This window comes from Periophthalmus magnuspinnatus, chromosome 12, assembly GCF_009829125.3.
Source record: "Periophthalmus magnuspinnatus isolate fPerMag1 chromosome 12, fPerMag1.2.pri, whole genome shotgun sequence".
Lineage (NCBI taxonomy): Eukaryota > Metazoa > Chordata > Actinopteri > Gobiiformes > Gobiidae > Periophthalmus > Periophthalmus magnuspinnatus.
Genome location: NC_047137.1, coordinates 5179656 through 5201268, shown reverse-complemented (window position 1 = coordinate 5201268; position 21613 = coordinate 5179656). Strand labels below are relative to the sequence as shown.

Here is a 21613-nt window from a genome sequence, read left to right as displayed (position 1 = left end):
GTCTTTGGTTCAGCATCAAAAGGACACATCAGTCATTCTATTAAACTTTACACTTTGACTACATTTAAAAGAATCTCTGCAAGTTGGTAAAATGTGCATCTAGGGTACTTGGACAGTTTAACTCTTAAGTAAGTAATAATTTATGGTATACTAATGGCAAATTATGGAAATATTTAGTCCTTTCCAGGGTAAGGTAATCAAAATAAGATAAGTCAAATCAATGTGAGGTGTTTGCTAGTAACAGATGGAATGCTAAAGAGGATCTCAAGCATATTTTGTTCCAAAGGTTGTGACATTTGTCTCAAGTGAAAAACAAACGGAGTCGAGGCCAACAGTCTATTAGAGTTGACAGTTTATTGACAGTTTGGATTAGAAAGTATTTCTTCAATAAATTCATTCAAGTACAAACTGGAAACTGAAAGAGAAGGCCACGCGCAAAGAAGGAGAGCAGAGTACAAAACTAAGAGGGTTTTTTTCTGAGGAAATTGGTGAAGAGCCGCAAAGAGACGGAAGGAAAATAGCTGGCGTAGAAGAATCAACTCAAGTCAGAGATTATCAAAACAACACACGCCTTCATAGAAGGACACAATATGAGTCTTGGCAGCCTTTTCTCAGGCTGCTAAGAATGGTGAAAGCATTGCAGGGGTTGTAATGTTCTTGGCTATTGTCTGTGAGTGAAAAAGTAATCCAAGGTCCACATTGATAATAAAAGTTTGAATAGTTGAAGATTCTGAGAAGGCCAAACTCAAATCCAACGTGTCTGATGTGTGAAGATATCAGAGGATTCTTCAGGAGGTTGGAGGCTGGAAGGTCTTTGAGGTGGCTAACATAGCTCGCACTTTGGCCATCAGATCCTGGAAGAAGAAAGTAAACAAGATATTAGACCAAGTATCAAACCTCCGCTATACAACCATCAACTAAGATTCATCATTTTCTGCTTATTCACATTAAAGGAGCGCTGTACAACCTCTGATGGAGGATCTGCCACCTCCTTGTCTCAAAAAAGACTCCTTCACCTACAATATTCCTCAGTATAGTATTAAACGTATTTCTCTCCATGAACACAGGCAGTTAAAAGTCAGATCTGTGGATAAGCAAGCCCACTCACAGTAAGAATGTGTGTTTTCTTTTGCAAAAAACAAATTGACAAATTGTAATTGAATAATTGCAAAACATATATATTTAATGTTACTCCATGCAAAACAATCTCCATGGAGACAGTAGAAAGGTTCTGTAGTGGAACTTTAAGGGTTGTATAGTTCCTTGAATCTATTTTATCAACAAGGGAGAGAACAGCGCCCTAAGGCCTTGTTTGTTCCAGGGCTGTGGTAAAGACTTTTAATGACAAATCTTCCATTTATTCTGCTTGGCAGTTGAACACACACACAAATACACAAACACAATACACACACACACACATTCATGTCTTAGAAGAAGTGAACGCACCCAAAGACACAGCTAACCATCCTCCCACTCAAATCCTGCATCAGCTTCCAAAAAAATACAATGGATCTCAAAACTAATCGGTTAGGACTCTTCCTTTTCTCAAATTTTTAAAAATCCAACAACCTACATAACAGAAAGCACAAAGTCTGCAGTGAAAAAAAGCCAATTTGTAAGAATGGGGCAAATGGGATTGGATAAAGTGGTACAATTCAATCAAATTACGCCTTTAATGTGCAAGCGCTGCCGCTACTGCTGATCCCACTGGGAATCAAGTCTCCAGTCTGCAGCACTGTGCATTTTTAAAGTCAAAGTCCGGGCTACACTCTTTTGTTTGTCCTTTCTCTGTGCGATGTGATTGGTTCTATTGGGCCCAAAGACATCTCTGGATGCAGCGTCCAGCCGATAAGCTCACAAAAGCAAAGTGCGCCTGTACAGAATGAGCTGGGTGTGTGAGTGCTGCTGCTAAGGGAGAGCCAAATCTTTCGCCCATCAGAAAAGTGTTATTCTTCTGAGAAAAGTGAAGATAAGCTGAGGTAAACAAAATCTCAAACTATTTAGCATTGGGTCTTTGTATGTGATGTGAAAACTCCTTTAGAGTCATTAACTGATAGCTACGTGTCTGTTTTGCTCGAGGTCTACACCTTATTATCTAAAAAAATTGAGCTATTGAACTTTGAACAATACATTTAACTAGATTCAACTTGTAAAAAAGCAGATTAAACTCATGATTCACATGTAAATACCAAAAATAACAAATCTTCAGCTAACACACTCACTTCGCCTTTCTGCTGTTGTCCTATATGAATACTTTTAACGATTTAACAACTGCAGCCCTACACACACTACAGTTAAACACATCCTTATCAAACCAGCGACAGTGTGCACCATATACAAAACTCGCACAATACATATTTACATCTGCAACCCGTATGAATATTAATCACAAGTTGAAACTACAGAGCTGCACTTTTTACTTCCTTCCTGGTTCAGGTAAGATTGTGCTGACCAGGGGGCGAATGCTTGCATAGCTGAATACCAAACCCTTATTTGCATATTGGGAGTGATTCATATTGGTGTGAACAAATACCCGCACCCCTGAGCTCTCCTGACAGATGAGACAAATTAACAGTGGTAATCACAAAGGGAAGGGACTGTCACATCACATCAGTTAGTAGCTACTTTCAGTAAATCCCAGTGCTGCAGAGAATTCCCAAACACAATAAAGGCTCAGGGGCATAGTGTCCATTTAAAGTGCAGATGACATGTTACAATACCACTTTCTCCATGTATTTGAGCTAAATTTGTCTTGCCCCAGTATAGATATTTTGTATAAGCAGCTTCTTGGTCAAAAGAAGTTTGCTGTGTACTGTCTGCATCCAATTATAAACCTTTCTATTGTCCAATTATCAGAAAGTGCGTAGTTAGCATGTTATTGTTAGCTGTTCTGGTCTCTAAAAGTTGTGAAAAGTGCTTATAAACTCAACATTGTGAATAATTAGGATGATCGGAATGCATAAGGTAAGTGAGGAACAACTTTGGACCACTGCAAACTATTTAAAATGAACTGGTTCGTTTTTTTAGAGAGAAAAAAAATAGGCACAGAGTAAGGTTTTGATAAAAATCTTGAATAGTTTTAACCTGTTTCAAATGTGGTGAGGTTTATCATTTTACTTCATGCTTGGAAATTGGAAAGGCATTTGTTGAGGTAATTCCATGTCCTTAGAACCTTACATTGCAACCATACTCCAAACAAGGGTCAAAGCTAATTCTATAATTTAATCAGCCTAATTATCACAAACTGCCACTTGACTTATGTAAAACTCAGAAATATTAAACATATATACTATCCCTCCAAACAAACAAAAGAAGAAAACCTGTCATCTGCACATACAATAACTTTTATCTATAACTACAACATATTTAAATGACGTGCGCAACAACAAAAATATAATATATAGTTAATTTGTAATCTTTGATCAAACAGGTACACAGCCAAAAAAACAAGGCTTACAATTCTGATGAATGGAGGGAAAGAACGTCCCTTCACAGCTGCAAACCAAAGGATATTTCATAAATGGAATGTCCCAAGATGTAGTTTACACACTGGATCTGCAGCCAATAAACAATGCATCACTCTGTCTAATGTATCTTCATTTAGTCTGTGCAAAATAAGAGTGGGTCTGAAATCCCTCCTGTCCAATTCGAGCAAAAATGGTTCACCGAGAATGGAGAGCAAGCCTAATGCAGTAAACACCATTAAGACACTATGATCAGTATATGATGTACTGTAGCACCAACCAACTGTTGTGTATTCTCATATCAAATATTGTAAGTTTTGGACCTTGTTAACATTATGGTTGACAGGTTATGGAATTACCTATACGTATGTCACATCTGCGGCCCATTTTCAAACAGGAGGTACAATTATAAACTCACCCCCCCTAATTATAACTATATTTTAGTGAAATTAGTCTAACCTTTCATATGCATTGTAATCAGCCTTTATGATGCGTAGGATTTTTCTCAATTCCGATATGAAAAAATGCCCTGGAACGCTACTTGAACTTGTGAACTGAGAGATAAATCGGAGGACTCCCACTTCACATACGAGTTAAATTGTGACATACAACAATACTAATCACCGCAAAAAGTTAATTTGAAGGTCAACCATCACATAAACACCGACAATATTCTGTTATTTCACTTGTTGGAGACATTTGTTTAATGTTTACATTTCTTTTAGCCTTTTGTTTAGCATTAGCCATATTGTTTATATAGCAGTTAATTCAGCAGGGACAATCTGAGGTCGTAACCTACGTGGAAAAAAGTTCCAGTTAGTTCCAAGTTGTTATGGCACTGTCCAATCCTTATGCTTCATTAATTGTTTATTTCCGTACATAACATTTTCTTGTGAGGTGCTGCTGTTGTTCTTGGTAAAATTTCAACAGCTGACACCAACATATTAATATTAATCAAATGTGACAGTCTAAGCTAAATATTGGCCAAGATCTCTTATCTTTTGAATGTGCAAGTACACATTAATGCCAAAATAAACCATTAAATCACATATATTACCGTTTGTGACTTGCTATATACCACCTGTGGGCCCACCTCTCACTATCAGTTAAACAGTTCCATTAGGTGTATTCCCCAACCTCGAAACAAACTAAAGAGCAACATTAGCCAATTTAATGGTAATGTACTGATACACAACTCTTTTGATTACACTTGTCTAAATCAAGGCTCTTTAAATTTTAAACAGGATGCCTGGGGAAACAAAGTTACTGTGCTGTACTGTGTTATTTCTTTTTTTCTCCCTCTTGGATTCAATTGTCTTTAATTCCATTTGTCTAAATGTTTAACTCTGTACCTTACTTTCAAAAGGTGCAACAAATAAACATTGTCATCTAACAGTGATGAATCAAATGTGCCAAGGTTATGTCTGAAAGCTTCACTCAAGACTGTACCTTGACAATAAATGAACAGAAGATGGATAAACAAAGGTGTATAGAGAAGTGAAGAGGACTGTGGAGAAGTAAAAAATAAGAAGATGAGGAGGTTGTGAATTATTCAACATATGTTTGTAAGACATCACAGATGCACTGCCATAGTGGAACATGTAGGTAATCCACAAGCTCAGGTGTTTTCCCGCTGAGATATTTTGATTGGTGAGTGATAAGGCTGCATAATTTTGAACAAAAAAAAAAAAAAGAACAGAAAATGAATTCATTTTTATGATTTTGACAGCTGAATGAATGAATAAATGAATGTTTATTTCAGTTACTTGAAAATAAATATGTACATGATATGCACACACGTCTTTACGTGCCTCAAAACAAAAAACAAAAAAAAAGGTGTATGCTGAAGCTTAGAGGTCTAAACTACACGTACAAGCTTTCTCACATGGCAAAAAAATAACTGTCAACTGGACAAAAGTTTAAGAATTAAAGAATGCATTCACTCTTAAAGACATTTGTTCAGTTGGCAGAATTCAATTTTCTACGTGGACGACAAGATATTTTGTTCTTTGCAAAGGACATTTTATTATCTAAATAATAGCAGCCTTTTCAAATTGATAATTGCGGCAACCAAAATTGTATTTTGGTTGAGTTTTAGGGTGATAAAATGCACATTTTGATTTCAAACAGTGGACAGAGAAGGAAAAGATTTGATCAGGTATCAAACAGCAGCGAGCATGGCCATTCACACTCTATTGACCTCCATTAACTTTAGCCTTTGTGCTTTTTGGACTTGGGCCTACTCACAGTTCAGAACCTCTTGAAACACCAAGTTTCAATTTAAAACTCAACTGCACAACCGACTTGAAGTTTCACAGAGACATACACTTGCCACAATAAGAATCTAAGCATCATAATGTGTGAGCTGGACTGCCTATTATCAGTACGCTCTCATTCTCTGCTGTTGAATAAATGTAAGGAAAAAAAAACAGGCAAAAAAACTATGTGTAATAGTTAGCCTGATTTGAAGAGGTTAAACCTAGTGTCTTCATAATCACTGCATTAAAAAACTTCTTGAACATACATTTTTATGAAAATTAGGGCTTTGCAGTTAATCAAATTTTAAATTGAAATAGAGATGCTTTCATTTCTAATTGTCAATGATACGCTTTGGTCTTTTTAACTGAGGTCTACAGCCAATTCTTTGTCAGTAAAAATGTGTGGGAAAAAAGAAACTAAGAATATTATTTATGTTAATTGGCAATTAAAGGGCTCATATTATGCTATTTTCTGATCTATGTTATAATCTTGTTTCCTCTCCAAAAATATAGCCAGACTTGTGTTTTGTTCCTTTCACACATGTTTAACACACAAACCTTGCATATTTAAGCTGAGTTCTTCTTCAAACAGAAAACACTCAGTTCCACCTTGTGATGTCATGTGGTTGTACAGGAAATGCTCCACTGTGTTTTTAAACTCTATACATATTCACTAGAATCATTTGGATAATTTCAGCACTTGACTTGCCAGTATCTACTGAACAAAGCTGTTAACTCGAAAACTACCACTACATGACACAAAATTGTGACGACGCCCTATGTGATTGTATTATCTGTCTTGCTATAAAATATATTTGGTGTGCATATTTTATTAGATCTGCAGTGGGAGCATTAATTGCAATGAGCAACCAAAAAAACACACAAAAAAAACCAAACATTTAAGCCTTCTGTTTTCTCTGAACTACTTGAAATTCCCAGTGGGATTTTCTGTCATGTGCTATTTCCTGATTTCAAAATGGACTGACAGGCTCATACTTGCCTATGCAGAACCAACTTCAACATATGTTTATGACTTATCTTTTTCATACGGCTGATGTCTCTACTACATATTTACAAGCAACACATCACCTTTAGTGGGTGACAGTGGTGAAATGCTTCCTCCCTGTAGATATGTGCACTTATTCTGTGTCAAATCAAATCTGTATTTACATATGTCAAATGAAAACCTTTCACCTATGAATACTTGAAATCAAACAAAATATTGATACAAAAAAAATAAAATAAATAATAATAATAAATAAATTAAATCAGGTATAGAGCCTTCAAGCCAAACTTTAAAAAACTACAGGACATAAAAGCACTTTTAGAAAGGGAGAGAAACAAAGAAAATACCTGAGTTATTTTGGACTGCACAGACGATACTATAGTGGAGGACACAGCCTTGTCTTTCTCCTGAGAGCCGTCCCTGTCGAGAGAAGAGGGAGACAAAGTAAGTAAGCTGCAGAACAACACAACAGAGCAAACTGCAGAGAGCATTCAGTATTTATGAGGGCTTCAGAGATGTTCACAACTCGACAGGTAAAAGGAACAATGAACATGGGAGAGGAGAGACAAAGGAAAAAGAAAATCCTTGTAAAATCAAATAGCATTTGAAAATATAGGGTCCAAAAACACTAGTAAGTCGGGTAAAAACAAAATAAAATTGAAGTATTCACCCATCAGGATCACTGAAAGTATTCAAGCCTGATAATGCTAATATTTTGAACTGCTTATTTTAGTGACCTGCAGAGACATAAAACGAAGTGTTATAAAATCTCAAAATAAAATATAGATTTTACTAATAATAACAACAATTACTGATTTAATTACAAAAAAACATCAAACATGTTGGCCATGTTGTTTATATTATAATTTGTTTAGGTTCTCAATTATTCAATCAAAAGCAGAATGAACTTCACAAGAGTGGGTTGCCAGGTTCAATGCTGAAATCATGTGGTTAAATCCTAAAACCCAGAAGGAGATCTGAATCCTCACTACTTAAACCCCAGCACCTCTGCAGCTCAGTGACTAAATTGTGGAGGTTCTGAGCTTTCACGTGAGCTATGCCCTGTCCCTATAATGAAAATGAGAAAAACTTATGTGTTCTCTATATACAGGTTACGTACAGTTCCTTTAACACATTTCAATATCTTTTGTGGTTCTGTCCAAGCCATAGACTGTATGGTAAATGGACATAGCTAACCCGCTAGGTGTTACAAACAGGAAGTGGGCATGGGCGCGCTTCTGGCGCCATCGATTTTGACTCCAATTCACATTCTATTGAAAAACCTCTCTCGTCCTCTTTCTGTAACTGCTGTTTTCAGGTTAATTTTGGTCTTTAAATGTTTGTATTAAGCTACTCTACATGACGCTGGTGTTTCGCAATTTCAAGATATGAACGTTTGCAACAGGTTTGAGTGACAACATTGCTGAACACCCACTCCCTGCTAAGCCAGAAATGCGGATGGGAAGGTGAGCTGCCTTCAACAGCCTTGCTCTGGATTGGATCTTTGCTTGTTTTGATACTTGCGGTCAGAATTCCAAATATAGAACTTGGCTCCAAATTCGCCCCTATAAAAGCTTCATTTGACTGGAGACGTCACACTCACTCAGTCCACTTCTTTATAGCCAGTTTATGGTCCAAACTTAACTTTAATTGCAGTAATCACCTAAACAAATGATATGGTATTTAATTTAGAATTTAATAAATAAAATAAACAAGAAGAAGATACATTAAAAGAATGAGGGGGAAAAAAAGGAAAAGAAAATCATGAGAAACTGTATTGTGCCTTTTTTTCCGGTTTGACATTTTATAATAAGAGATTGTTACATTGGGCTCAGAAAAGTCTTAATTAAATCCAGCAAGTGACATTTCATTCATAACTATTTCTGTACGGCAGCATGGACTCAATAAGGACCACAGCCTCATACTCACTGGCTTTGCTAAAATGACATACTGAACATAACAAGCTCTTCCTACATTCATCTTAAGAATAATTGCCTCTGTGAAAGGACAAAGCTATTATAGAGGTAAACAAACCAACATTTACACTTGAAATAGAATCGGTATCACTGCACAATATTTGCTATCTTACAAAGGTATTGCAAAAATACCCATTTTTTAGTGTTAGGGTTACAAGCTTTTCTCTCAAACTTGATACTACTACTATAAGTTAGTGTTAGAGATGGTCCAATATGGATTGTTTTGTGCCAATATTCAATATTTCTCTACCTGGCTGATACCATCATTAAAATTTTAAAGTAGGATACCCAGCTTTTTACATTACAACATCCATTTTCTTCGGCTTATCCAGGGCCAGGTCGTAGGGGCAGCAATCTAAGCAGAGACTCCCAGACTTCCCACATCCCAGACATGTCCTCCAGCTCCTCTGTTTGGACCCCAAGGCGTTCCCAGGCCAGCCGAGAGACATAGTCGCTTTAGCGTGTCCTCGGGAGGCGTACTGGAGGCATACTGAACAGGTGCCCGAGCCACCTCAGCTGGCTCCTCTCGACGTGGAGGAGCAGCGGTTCTACTTCGAGCTCCTCCCATGTGACCAAGCTCCTCACCCTATCTCTAAGGGAGCACCCAGCCACCCTGTGGAGGAAACCGATTTTGGATGCTTGTATCCACGATCTTGTCCTGTGGGTCATTACCCACAGGTCATGATTATAGGTGAGGGTAGGAACGTAGATTTACCAGTAAATCGAGAGCTTTGCCTTTCGATTCAGCTCCTTTGCCACAACTGTCCGATACAGGTCACTGGCACCACTGATGCCTTCACCTTCCAGACCTTGTCCAGCTTTTCTTTGAGCCCCTGGTATTTCTCTAGTTTCTCGTGCTCCTTTTTCCTAATGTTCTTATCACTTAGCTTTGCTCTTTTGTTTATCCACCACCACAATGTCTGGTTGATTTGCCATCACCATTCTGTCAGTCTGTATTTGGAAGTCCCGCAGGATCTTGACTCGACCATTCTCCACTACCTTTGGAGGTGTTTCCCACCTTGACCTTGGGGTCTCCCATCTGTACTCTGCACAGATGTTTCTGTACACTTTGCACGCCACTTCGTTATGCTGCTCCATGTATGCTTTCCCTGCCAGCATCTTACAACCTGCAGTTATGTGCTGGATTGTCTCAGGGGCTTCTTTGCACAGCCTACACCTTGGGTCTTGTCTAGTGTGATAGATCTGGGCTTCTATAGCACCTCTTCTTCTGCGCTCCACTGTCTGAGACATTCGCTGAGCACCCTGCATCTGTTGGGGCCTTGTCCTTGATGTACTTAGGAGCTCAGGAGCTTTCGGGTCTTAACGTCTGTGGTCTGTATCTCCTCCTTTGGCCAGCACGATTTGTGCTGTTTATCTATATCTTCTAAATATATACATGTATACACAAATCTGAGGCACAGAGGTGACATGGGCAAAAAGAGATTGGGGCAGCTTAGAAAAAATATCAGTGTCAAATATAGGCAAAATGTTATTATTGGTTATCTGTTAAACCGCTGCAATATCACGAATACCAATAATGGAACCAATGCATCACCCTTCATTACATATCTACAAATTTCAATATCTAGTTTCCTCCCAAATACAAGCCACTTACGATGCTCTGAGAAACATGACAGAAAACAAACAACTACAAATCTGATTGCAAATTAGAATGCACTGGCCCTGATTGCATTAAGCATAGTCCTCAAAGAAAATGAAACTCAAAACAAAAAGCATTAGTCTAGAATATCAAGATTCAGAAATATGACCTTCAATCACGCTGGTTGGTCTCAGTTGGAATTTTTATAGTGTTATAGAAAAGATTAATAATAATAATAATAATAATAAAAAAAAAATAATAATAATAAGCATTAACAAAATTCTTCTTTTGGTAGCAGATGACAAATATAAAAGGCACTAAAATGAAAAAAAATAAAATAAAAAAATGCATGTAACAGATTGATAGATTTACACTTTGATCCCTGTGGGTGTAAAGAAATAATGCTTGACCCACCTGTATATTTAGAACTGTGCAATTCTGCAAAGTAGATAATACTGCAATAGTTTCAGATTATCAAAGGTGTAGCTATGATAAAAATATTTTATAAATTTAATACAAAGGCTACAACCAGATCAGATAAAAATAAATAAATAAATAAATTTAAAAAAATGCCAGTGTTATTACGGTATAAAGTGATATTTCAGTTATATTTTCAATTACATTTTAATGGTTTTCCATATCAGGCTGTCACAATAACAGTTTGAAACACAATATATTGCTACAGAGTCCACTGCGATAAATGATAATGATGAAACTATTTTATACCACTGATACAGTTAAAATACAGCAAGATAATCCAAGATAATAAAAGCATTTTTTAATAGACTGTTTCATTAAAAGTCAAGAGCTGCAACAAATAAATAGCAAAATGAAGCAATAATTAGCCATAGAAGTGAGTTATTCAACTTTCCACAGCTCAAATCTTATCCTATTACGACTAAAATAACACAAAATATTCAGAATTTTGCTAAGGAAAAAGTACCCACGGTAAATATTGAGCGCCAAAATATATTGTTCCAGCTTTCATATATTAAGTGATAACTCGATGTAGTAATTATTGTGACAGGCCGATTTCCATATATCGCTTGAATACTGTTTTTGGGATAATACTTAATGAAGTAGTGGTAATGGTACTCCCATGTGTAACCAACCAATTAGTTAAACCTCATAATTTGAACCACTGTGCTGCCCAGTAAAAGAATAGTGTGTTGAGTGTTTTGTGAGAGCTCCCATTTATTCAGAGTGAGTTATTCAGTTTGACAGTGAAGTGGCTATTACTCAGACATATTTCAGACATGATTTTAACAACTTGCTATCTTTTCTTCACCACACCTCATCTGTCTTTCTCCATGTCAACAGGTTTGTGTGTCCTTGGGTGTCTTCATTTTCATGTCTATAATTAACGTTAACTACCTGTGCACTTCTCCGCATCGTCTCTGTGGGATTACTCTGAATAGTTCACTTTTGTAGTCTTTTGCATCAGGCCGGTGTCACTTGTTATGACTCTCTAAATAACCGTTTTCAAATAGTGCAAAATGTACGTAAGCGAGAGTAGTGCCAAATAGTGAAGCGTAACTAGCAATGGCCTTTTCACATGTAAGGAGCATTTGGGTATAGGGGATAGCAATATTGACACTTTTTTTTATAGGTTTTTTGGGCTCATATTCAGACATTTTAGCAATAAACCAGAAATGTGCTAAAACATACCTGTAAATGTCTCAGATTTAGGTTCAAGTCCCATAAAATTAAACGCAAAAGTGCCAAAAAAAATCACCTTGTACCCTTGTTTGTAATTACACTGCAAGCTCCTGCTCATTTGTATTTTCAAGCATCTCTTTTTGTAGCTTTTTAAAAAAATATTTTGACAAGTAATGGCAAATCTGACAATATATCTCACAAACATCAACTACAACACTTTGAATGTCCATAATACGAGGAGTGGCAGACAAACTGAGACTTACCTGGAGAGTGCCAGACTGGAGGCGGGGCTAGCAGCTGGTGATGCTCCTCTGGGTGAAGCGTATGGCGACAGGGATGAACCAGCAGCCTGAGCAAGTCCTGATAATAAAGATGTCCTGCTTTTTTCAGATGGAGACCTGGAAAGAAGATTTAAAGGGCACATTTTAAGTAAAAATTGTCAAATCGTTTTCACCTACCCGCAGGCTCTGGCCACTTTTCTGTAGTTACTTGTGATTATTCCAAAAAAATCAGGCTCTGGGTCATACAGGGTTAAAAAAAAAGTCACAGCCATTTTTCAACTCTAAAAAACATGTAAATTAAAATCTGCTGCTTGCTACGATGAGAGAGAGAGGGTTTATCTGTCCTGCAGCTTTGAAAAGGAAATGTCAAAAATTTGTGGTTTGATGAACCACAAATGAACAAAAAGCTTTAGTATTACTATAGTTTTGCATAGTAAAACTAAGTCCAGACAACCTTTACTTGTAGGACTGTAGTCAACTAAAGCAATTCTTGGTCAACTTGATTAATTGACTAAAAAGGGGGCAGGACATGGTGCTGGCCAAAAGACTCAAAATTATTAGGCTCCCACACAAAAACTACTACTACATAAATACTAGTAAACAGCGTCTTCTTAAGAGAAAAAGCAGATAATCTGTCCATTAGTGTAGTAGTAGTAGTATCACTGAAAAGTTTTTATTGTGCGCTCTTCTGTTTTGATGTTAATTTTATGATGATTATTTGTGATTATTCATGTTTTGATTTGTGTGATTTTAATGTCTTTCTTATTCTGTAAAGCATTTTTAATTACTTTGTGTACGAACTGTGCTATACTAATAAACTTGCCTTGCCTAGTATTCACAATACTAAAATTTCTCGATTTTGATACAAAGGACTCAATACTCATTACACTCTCAATACACAACTCAAAACACTCTTTATTCAGACAATGGAATGTCATTTTCAACATTGCATAATAGTACATTTATATTTCCACGTGATTTTTTTCAATACTAGTTTTAGTATTGGTTAGTATCTGATTTTCGATACTTTTGACAAGCGTGTTCTCCAGTCATTCCTGAAAGTTCAGATAACTCACTCCTTGCTGCTGTTGTCCACTCAATCTAAAATAACTGACTAATAAAAAAGAAGAAAAAAGAAAAAAAAAAGAGGTCAACTAAGAAACCATTAACTGACAGATGAATCCACTAAACAACTAAAGTACTATTTCCTGATGAAGCATTATTTCAAAGTAAACCTTGGTGCTAGGACAAAAACAATCCATACAGACAGTTCACACGATAAGAAATATACTGATATACAAGTATATCTTGACACAAACCATGCATTTTGTAGTTTGGAGGCAAATGCACTAACTAGATAAAAAGGTTATCTATTACAAGAAAATGTTTATGTAAGAGTACCACCCTACCATCTCTCACGGTGCTAATCAGTATTCCCAGAGGTGGAACTATCAGCGGGGGAGTGTGTGGTGTTTACCTGGACCTAGAGTGGCCTCGGGGTGCGCCTGAGCTACTGCTGCGATGATAGCGCTCTCGCTCGCGCTCCTCATACCTTCTCTCTGATGACGCCCCCCTCCTGCTCCTCCTCCCCGGGGAGTACGAGCGTGATCTGGACAAACAGCGGGACACAGAGGGAGGCAGGCGCAGATGAAAACACAGCGTGAAGAGAGTGAGAGGAGCAAACTCATTAAAGATCAAGGGTAAAAAGTACAGCAGAGAGGTGATGACAATAAAGCATAAAATATGTAGTCAAAACCATTCAAACTGTATAGCATAGAATAAAGACCAGAGTGAGAGATTGATCAAAAATTTACCAGTAAAAAGTTATACATCCTGTCCAAATATATGAGGGCTAAAGTGATGAACTAAATATTTTATTAAGCATAGTATTAAACGTCCTATGCACCTGGTGAAGGGTTCTCTACCTGCTTGTCTACATGGAGAGATTTCGCAAACCTTTTAAACAAACCTCCATGGAGACAAACACAGGTAACGCCACCAGGCAAAGTTATTTCAAAGCCTTTTCAGCAATAAAAGCATGTGTAATTGAATAAATGCAAATTAGATATGTTTTATGTCATACTGTGGAACATTCCAGACAAAAATATTAAAAATGCTCTTTCTTTAAACAAAAGAATGTGATTTTCAACATTAAAAATACTGCCATGTGGTCTTACATCTGTGTAATCCTTCAGTCTTCGAGGTAGGTTCCGTAGTGGTACATGGGCGTATACTAGTCTAGTTGGTCTTATACTTGTTCTGATACAGCTCTAGATCATTCTAAAGCTGTTCAGAAAAGGATCATTTCTGTCCTGTGTGAATGTGACTTTTTTAGTGTCGATACCCATTCAAATGAGTATCTAGTTTCAATACTAGTTGTAGTATTGATTAGTAATGTTGTTCAGATACCTTTATTTGGGATCCAATCCAACACCGCATAGTGTGAAGAAGTAAACTAAGGCTGCTCAATTTTGTTACCGTACCAGAGCAAAGAATAACTCTAGTAAAAGGCAATCTCTAAAGAAAATGAGCGGTATCTGAGCTTTTGTCGATACCAGTATTAGTATTAGAACAACCCTACTGATTGATATTTTTGACAACTCTATTAAAAAACATGCTTCAACTACCCATTGCTGTCAAGTGAAACCTCTGACAAAGCTAGTACACTATCCACAACACAATATTTCACTAAATCACTGTTTAACCTCCCAATAGGAAGAACTTAAGAGCCAGGCTCCTTGACAGAGCACTAGGAGCTGCCATTGTTAAAGGCATTAAGACAGGTAATGTGACAGGCCGAGAACATAATGATTAATAACCCTGTGATTTATATCCTGCTGCTGCTGGGACACGGGCACACAGGTCTCAGATGAAAAAAAAATTAGAGAATAATTTGACGCTCCACTTCTCTCAAATTCTCCTGCCCTCTCTCTCCGTCTTGCCCTTTTGTTAAGGACATAAATATTCCCAGAAACAATGGAGCCAATCAACGGCGAGTGGAAGTGGTGGCTAGAAAGTATCATATTCATAGTTAATGAGAAAAGTGAGGGAATGAGAAGTGTGATGCAAGCGATTCTACAAATATTTATTTTGTTTTGTATTTGATCTGTGTTCCTGTAATGCCCATTGTCCAAACTTTAGCACAGGACATGCAACGGGTGACATTAAAGGCATTGTACCATATTTTTAATGTCGTAAAAAATGTGAATAACGGAACTAGTTTATTTTAAACAGTGATCCAAAGTTATTCCTCACTTACCTTATGCATTCCAAGCAACCTAATTATCAAACACAATGAGTTTATTCATTACAACTTTCTAGATCAGAGTGGTGTTTTCAGTCAAGTTAAAGCTAACAACAACTATCATGTTAATGCTTTATTGAATGATTATTGAACAATAAAACACAATCATACTTAGATGCAGACAGTATAAAATGGACATATATTGCCCTCTTGAACTGTTTATACAATATATCTGTACTGGGGCAAGAAAAATTTTGATCAAATGCATGAAAAAAAAAAAAATAGGCACAAGGCCTTTAACTATGCATTCCATGTTATTAGGAAGAGAAAAAGAGCTACATATTCATTTGCTCTGCTTTAATTTAGTAAATATCAGACACGTTATGCAGTTTTGGAATCCATTTAGCACTGACCTTTCTGGTAATTTAATCTAAGAGATAAATAAATCTTTTCTAATAACAACAAATGTGCAAGTGCTGTTGTTATAAGGGTAGCTCATAACTGAACAATTTACATAAAAAAAGACTTGTGTTTTTTATATGTAAAGCGCATCAAAGAGCGAGGCAAAGAAGAGTGAGGCTACTATGTGAGATCTGTTTTAAAATGTTTTAGTTAAATAAGTAAGGATAATGGGTTTTTGATGGGAACATTTGTTTTTCTATTGTTAACAGGCTATCTCTCAACCCTTGGGTGAAGTGCAGTCCAAATGACATTAATTGAACAATTGATTTAAGCACAACCTATAGGAGCTGGAATAACAAATATGTCAAAATCAACAGAATTATTTAAAGATGCATTGTGTAACTTTTCGAATAGAAAGTCTGCCACCTGCTCGTCTCCATGGAGATGTTATTGCTTTGCCTGGAATGTTCCACGGTATGGCATTTGAATTATCATTGACCTGTGGAGAGGCTCAGAGTAAACGCTTTTCAAGGGATTTCTGAGCAATATAAACACCTCTAATTGAATAAATGCAAAAGTATACCATCAAAAAGTTAAAAGGCATAAAGGTATGCCATAGTCAATACAACTAAATATAGAAAGACCTATACTGAGGCATATCAATGTGTGAAAAGTTGAAATTGGCTGAATCAAAACAGAATGAATGAAAGTAATCTGAGTTCTATTAATAGTTCCTAGTTCCTTAGTTCTTACCTGGACCTGTGACCTCTTCTGTAGGCACTGGGGAGAGAGTGTTTGGACTTGGACCGAGATCTGGATCTAGACTTGGACCTAGACCGAGATCGTCTTTTGTGCTTCTTTTTCTTCTTGTCTTTGTCCCTGCCTTTGTCACGCTCTCTGTCTGACCCTCTGGAGTGTGAGGAGGAAGATGGCTCATCCCTGCTGCGATAGGCCACGTGGGTCTCTGTGGGGATCCTCTGATCAAGAACGTAGACCGGTGCCACTGATGACATGTCTGACAGAGTGGACAGAGCTTCCTGCATCTGGAGACACACAAAGCAGTGGATCAGCTCAGGTTTTATGAATGGATGTGGAGATGCAGACAGCCATTGATTGAGCTAACAGTGAAGCTTTGCTCTTTGACATAGGGCACAAGGAGAGATTTCCCATAAGACCCTGCTCTGTACAGCCAGACAATAAATGTGGGCATCTATCCACCTAATGAGGCACAGGTGGCCAACAAGGCTTTTGAGGTAAAAAGATTAAACCTGTATTTGGGGAATAGATGTATTCCCTAAAGAAGGACTTGACATGACCAAAATATGCAAACAAAATTCAATGCTTTCACATGAAATACATAGGCATTGTATTGTCTTCCATGTCCTGTGTTTATAGTTTTGTTTGCAAGAGTGAAACTCCATTTCAAAGATGTAGTATAGCAGTTTATGAGAGTTGCAACATGTTGCAAAACAATCTGATTTGCATACTAGTGGGACAGATATTTCAGTGGTCGCCAGCGCGCCATGGCGAGGGAAAGAATGAGAGTTTTTGTAAAACTTCTTTCCTACTGCACACATCATTTGTCAGGTTCAGATTTACATAATGTGAATTGAAAATACTAGTCTGGGCCTGAAGTAAAAGAAAAGACAATTCCTAACAAAATCTTAAAATCTGTTGATTACAAGAGTCAAATGGAACAAAAAATGTTTTCCTTTAAAGGGTATTGTGCAAAATCAACTTTTTAGCTTTTAACCATGCTATAACATTGTTCCCTCATCCAAAACATACGTGGAGTTGTAATTATGTTAATATAATGCGCTTGTTTAGCAAGTTCACTCCCTCTGAGAATAAAAAAAAACAAACCACCATTTTGAATTTCCTTAAATTGTCACATCTCAGTTAAAGTTTAGAGGTCTCCCGTGCTGCCCATAAATAATTGCCAAACTCATTTTAAGCATTTCTGCCATCAACTCGCATTCATTACATCTGCTGATAGCATGTCATAATTGCCAAAGCAAAGGTGCTCAATGGCAAATTTAAAGGGCAATATAAATGACAGTACAAATAATGCATAATATTTGTTCTCCTTCAAGCTCAAGGAAAAAATCTTAATGCTAACTTTACCAGATTGTGAACAAAACTACTTCTCTTGAACACACCTACATCTTTAGGTAGGATTACAACATACATAGAGACTGGTCTGACAGCTGTAAAGTGGATGTAATTGTCCCAGTGTGGCCCTGTCCGCTCACATTAGACTGAAGAGCTGCTAGATTCACTCTGTAGAGATGCTCTGAGTCCATCAGTGGATTAAACGTGACACTAAATTATCTAGGGTCACATTTTATTACTAAAGGTTACATCTCAAATCATGTCAAGCCCCACCCCTCTGACAAGCAAAGACGCATCTGACCATTTAAGAAATTGTATCATTTATATGTAAGCATGAAGATTAATAGTGTCAATGCATAAAATGGAATTCCTATGTAAAAGATTCAAGGGAACAGGGGCGGGGAGCTAAATAAATGAAGTTGTCTAGTTGGCTCAGCTACATAAATTTAAATGTTATATGCTTAGATTAAATCCACCCACTCTAGTGATTTGCATGAAATGTAAGGAAAAAAGGAGGAATGTAAATTAACATAAACGGATTGTGTAAAGGTCAAAGAATAAACATGGATTTGAAGTTTTTGTAATGCTTGCCATTTTGTCAAACTAATGCATCTTGAACTACTAAAACAATACAAAAGGGAATAAATCATGATTCATGAAAGGGAGTAAAAAATGAATCTTGTCAAAACATCAACCATTAGGACTTGCTATTTAAACAGGTCAGTAAAAGCAGGTGGTTTAAAACAGAGGTCAGACTTCAGATAAAAAAAATTACTATCTTGTTAAATGGCATTTTCAGAAAATTCATACTGAACAGAATTTGTGTTTGTTTTAATAAACAAAATTATACAAGATGGCCTCTTGAGATTTAACGTCTCATTTTCAAGGAGCATAATACAGTTCAAATCGTGACTGATCAATATGATTTTTTTTGGGTCATATTGCTCATCCTCTGTTACTTGCCCTATACTGTGATGCTTAAAAAGAAAAAGGCCTGCTAATAAATTCCTAACTTCACTAAAGTGGGTTGGCAAAGTAGATATTGAACCTGCAAGCTTCTTTGTTGGAGAGAAAGCTATTACTTAATAAAACAATGATAGTGATCCCAATATGAATACTCATGTACGTGGCATTCGAAACCATTTCCCAATGTGGAACGAGAAACCAGTGTATTAGCAAAACACGAACATGAAAAACAAACAAAATGATTATTTATTACTACCTTCTGTCTGTGCATTTATTTGGTGCCCGTTTTGAAATAGGGATAATAAAATGATGCAAACATTTCAGGTGAAATTTAGGAGTAGACTTATGAAAAGCTTATCCAGACTCCAGATGGAAAGAATGTCTACGCTCCTACACCTGCTCAGCTCAGATACCAAAGTTTGGATGGGAAGAAAAGTACAGACCCACAGTCCCAGCTGAAGCACAAGATAAAAAGCAGCTTATGGTGTATTTAAATGTATTCATGTAATATAAAGTGTATATATTGGTTAACATTTTTTATCATGAACTGCTGTGGAAGCATTGTACGTGAGGGGAAAAATATAAAAATCTATCAAGAGGGATAAAGTGATTCGTGTGCAAGAAGAAATCAAGATGTAGATACCCTTGTCACCAATACAAATAATACATTTGATTTAATCAGGTAGTAGTAGTAGTAGTAGTGAGACTGTAATAATGTGCGATTAGACAAAAGATATTACTGTGTGAGATGGGATAATCATTGTCAAAGGTTATGCTACTTTCAATCAGTGGTGGAAAGAGTACTGAAAGTGCACTTACAGGGCTACAAGTACAACAACTACTGCCAAGTTTGTACTTAAGTCAAAATATCAGTATGCATGAAAAATAATACTAGTTACGTTTTAAGCAATGTTAGTGACATTGTAAATCTTTTATACAAAACTCAATTAAACAAATAGTTAATCTGCAATATGCATTTTTTAGGAGCGCAGACAATGTAGCAGTGTTGTAGCAATTGGGAGTGCTGTTCACTGTAACTTGAATTTAAATGTGGTTAATTACAACTACATATATAAAATTATATTCAATTACAAGTACATAATAGCACATTAAATATCTCAAAAAAGTACAATTTCCTTGAGTATTAGTAATTAGTTACTTCCACCCTTGCTTGCAATCAAGGCAAGACCTTTCTGAATCTAGAGTATATGCCAATTACAATGACAATCAAAACAAAATCAGAGCTTTTTGGCTGCTGAGCGGCCTGTTCCCTCCTGAAAGCTTGCTCTAGGTGCTCCAGTGCTGCCACAGAAACATGGTGAGCATGACAAGAAACAAGGGAAAGCTACATAAAAGATCAAGTCAGCTCGTTTAGCAAACTCGACAAAGGCATGGCATCAGCATTCACCTGTCTTCTAATCTCCAAAGACCCAAGGTACAACCAGTGCACAGGCTGTGAAACTTCAGCTTTTCCAAAAATTGCTGTGCCAATGTGTTTAAACATTCTAATAGTAGGTTTTATGATGCAGCTTACTACGATATTGCATGTGACATTTATGAGTAAACCAACCAATGTTCCCTACAAACCACTGTTTATATAATAAGTGGATAGGGAGTGAGATTTGATTTGATTTGATATATATATATATATATATATATATATATATACATACATATATACACACACACACACACACACACCCCACACCCACCCACACACATACACACACACACACACACATACACAAAGTCTAAAGTAAATCATGATATGGTGATTTTACCATAATTGCATTGCCAACTCAGCCCTTGTCATCTTATCCTATACTCCCTACAACTAAAGCAAAGTCAGACTGGACTGGACAGGACAGGACAATACTATCACAATATCTACTGATGGTAAATGCACTTCTGGGTTAAAACCCCAGCCCTATGCCTCTTGTTACAACTGTGACTACTTCAATTTATTCCACAACAAAAATCACAGTTTGATTTTTAATCACCATATTGCTACAAACCCTACAATGCCCTACAAACAGGGCTTAATTTGAGCAGGAACAGGTTCCAGCAATGGTCAGAGTGCGTTCCGCCAACAGTTTTCTTTAATCCGGAAACTAAACTGGAGTTAAACCTTTGTTTAAAGTCTTGAATAATATAAACACAGGCATTTGTGTTTTAGAAGAATCAAGCTAACATTTTTGTAAGCCGCAGGCTACATCTCATCCCCTCCGCAACGCTCTCATAGCACAGAGCTATCCTACAGTTTGATCTCGTCTACGCCACTGTCCCCCTTCTGTGAGAGTAGTTCAGCCCACTCCCAATCCTCCCATGCAGAATGGGAGTTGCAAATCTAAGTCAAAGCGGCTAAATGGGATTAATTTGTTCTCGACATTAAATGCACCACAGAGAGAGCAGAGGAGGATGTGAGGAAATCCTACATTGCAGACTAAATACAGGTAAAGTCACACGCTTTAGGCTAATGGCCTCATGTGAATGAACAGCGTTTGTACAACTTTTTCTTCCAACTACTATCGATCAGAGTCAGATTGAGCTACAACGAGAGAACTAGAGGAGGGCTGCTCTGATGTAAGGTTGGGGAGCACGTGTGTGGGAGGGCATCTGTTAGTGTAAGCATTGTAGTGTTGTAA

General features: G+C 37.0%; 1 protein-coding gene across 1 annotated transcript in view; it reads right to left on the bottom strand.

Moving 5' to 3' along the window:
- Window positions 1–335: 335 nt before the first annotated feature.
- The window catches only part of sfswap (splicing factor SWAP), a 43202-nt gene continuing 21924 nt past the window's right edge, over window positions 336–21613 (bottom strand). The window contains exons 15-19 of the mRNA XM_033975974.2: window positions 16644–16933; window positions 13722–13853; window positions 12227–12361; window positions 7076–7148; window positions 336–854 (exon numbers count right to left, since the gene is read on the bottom strand). Coding sequence (XP_033831865.1) covers window positions 789–854; window positions 7076–7148; window positions 12227–12361; window positions 13722–13853; window positions 16644–16933 — 696 coding nt within the window. The 3' untranslated portion in view covers window positions 336–788. The remainder of the gene's footprint in view (window positions 855–7075; window positions 7149–12226; window positions 12362–13721; window positions 13854–16643; window positions 16934–21613) is intronic.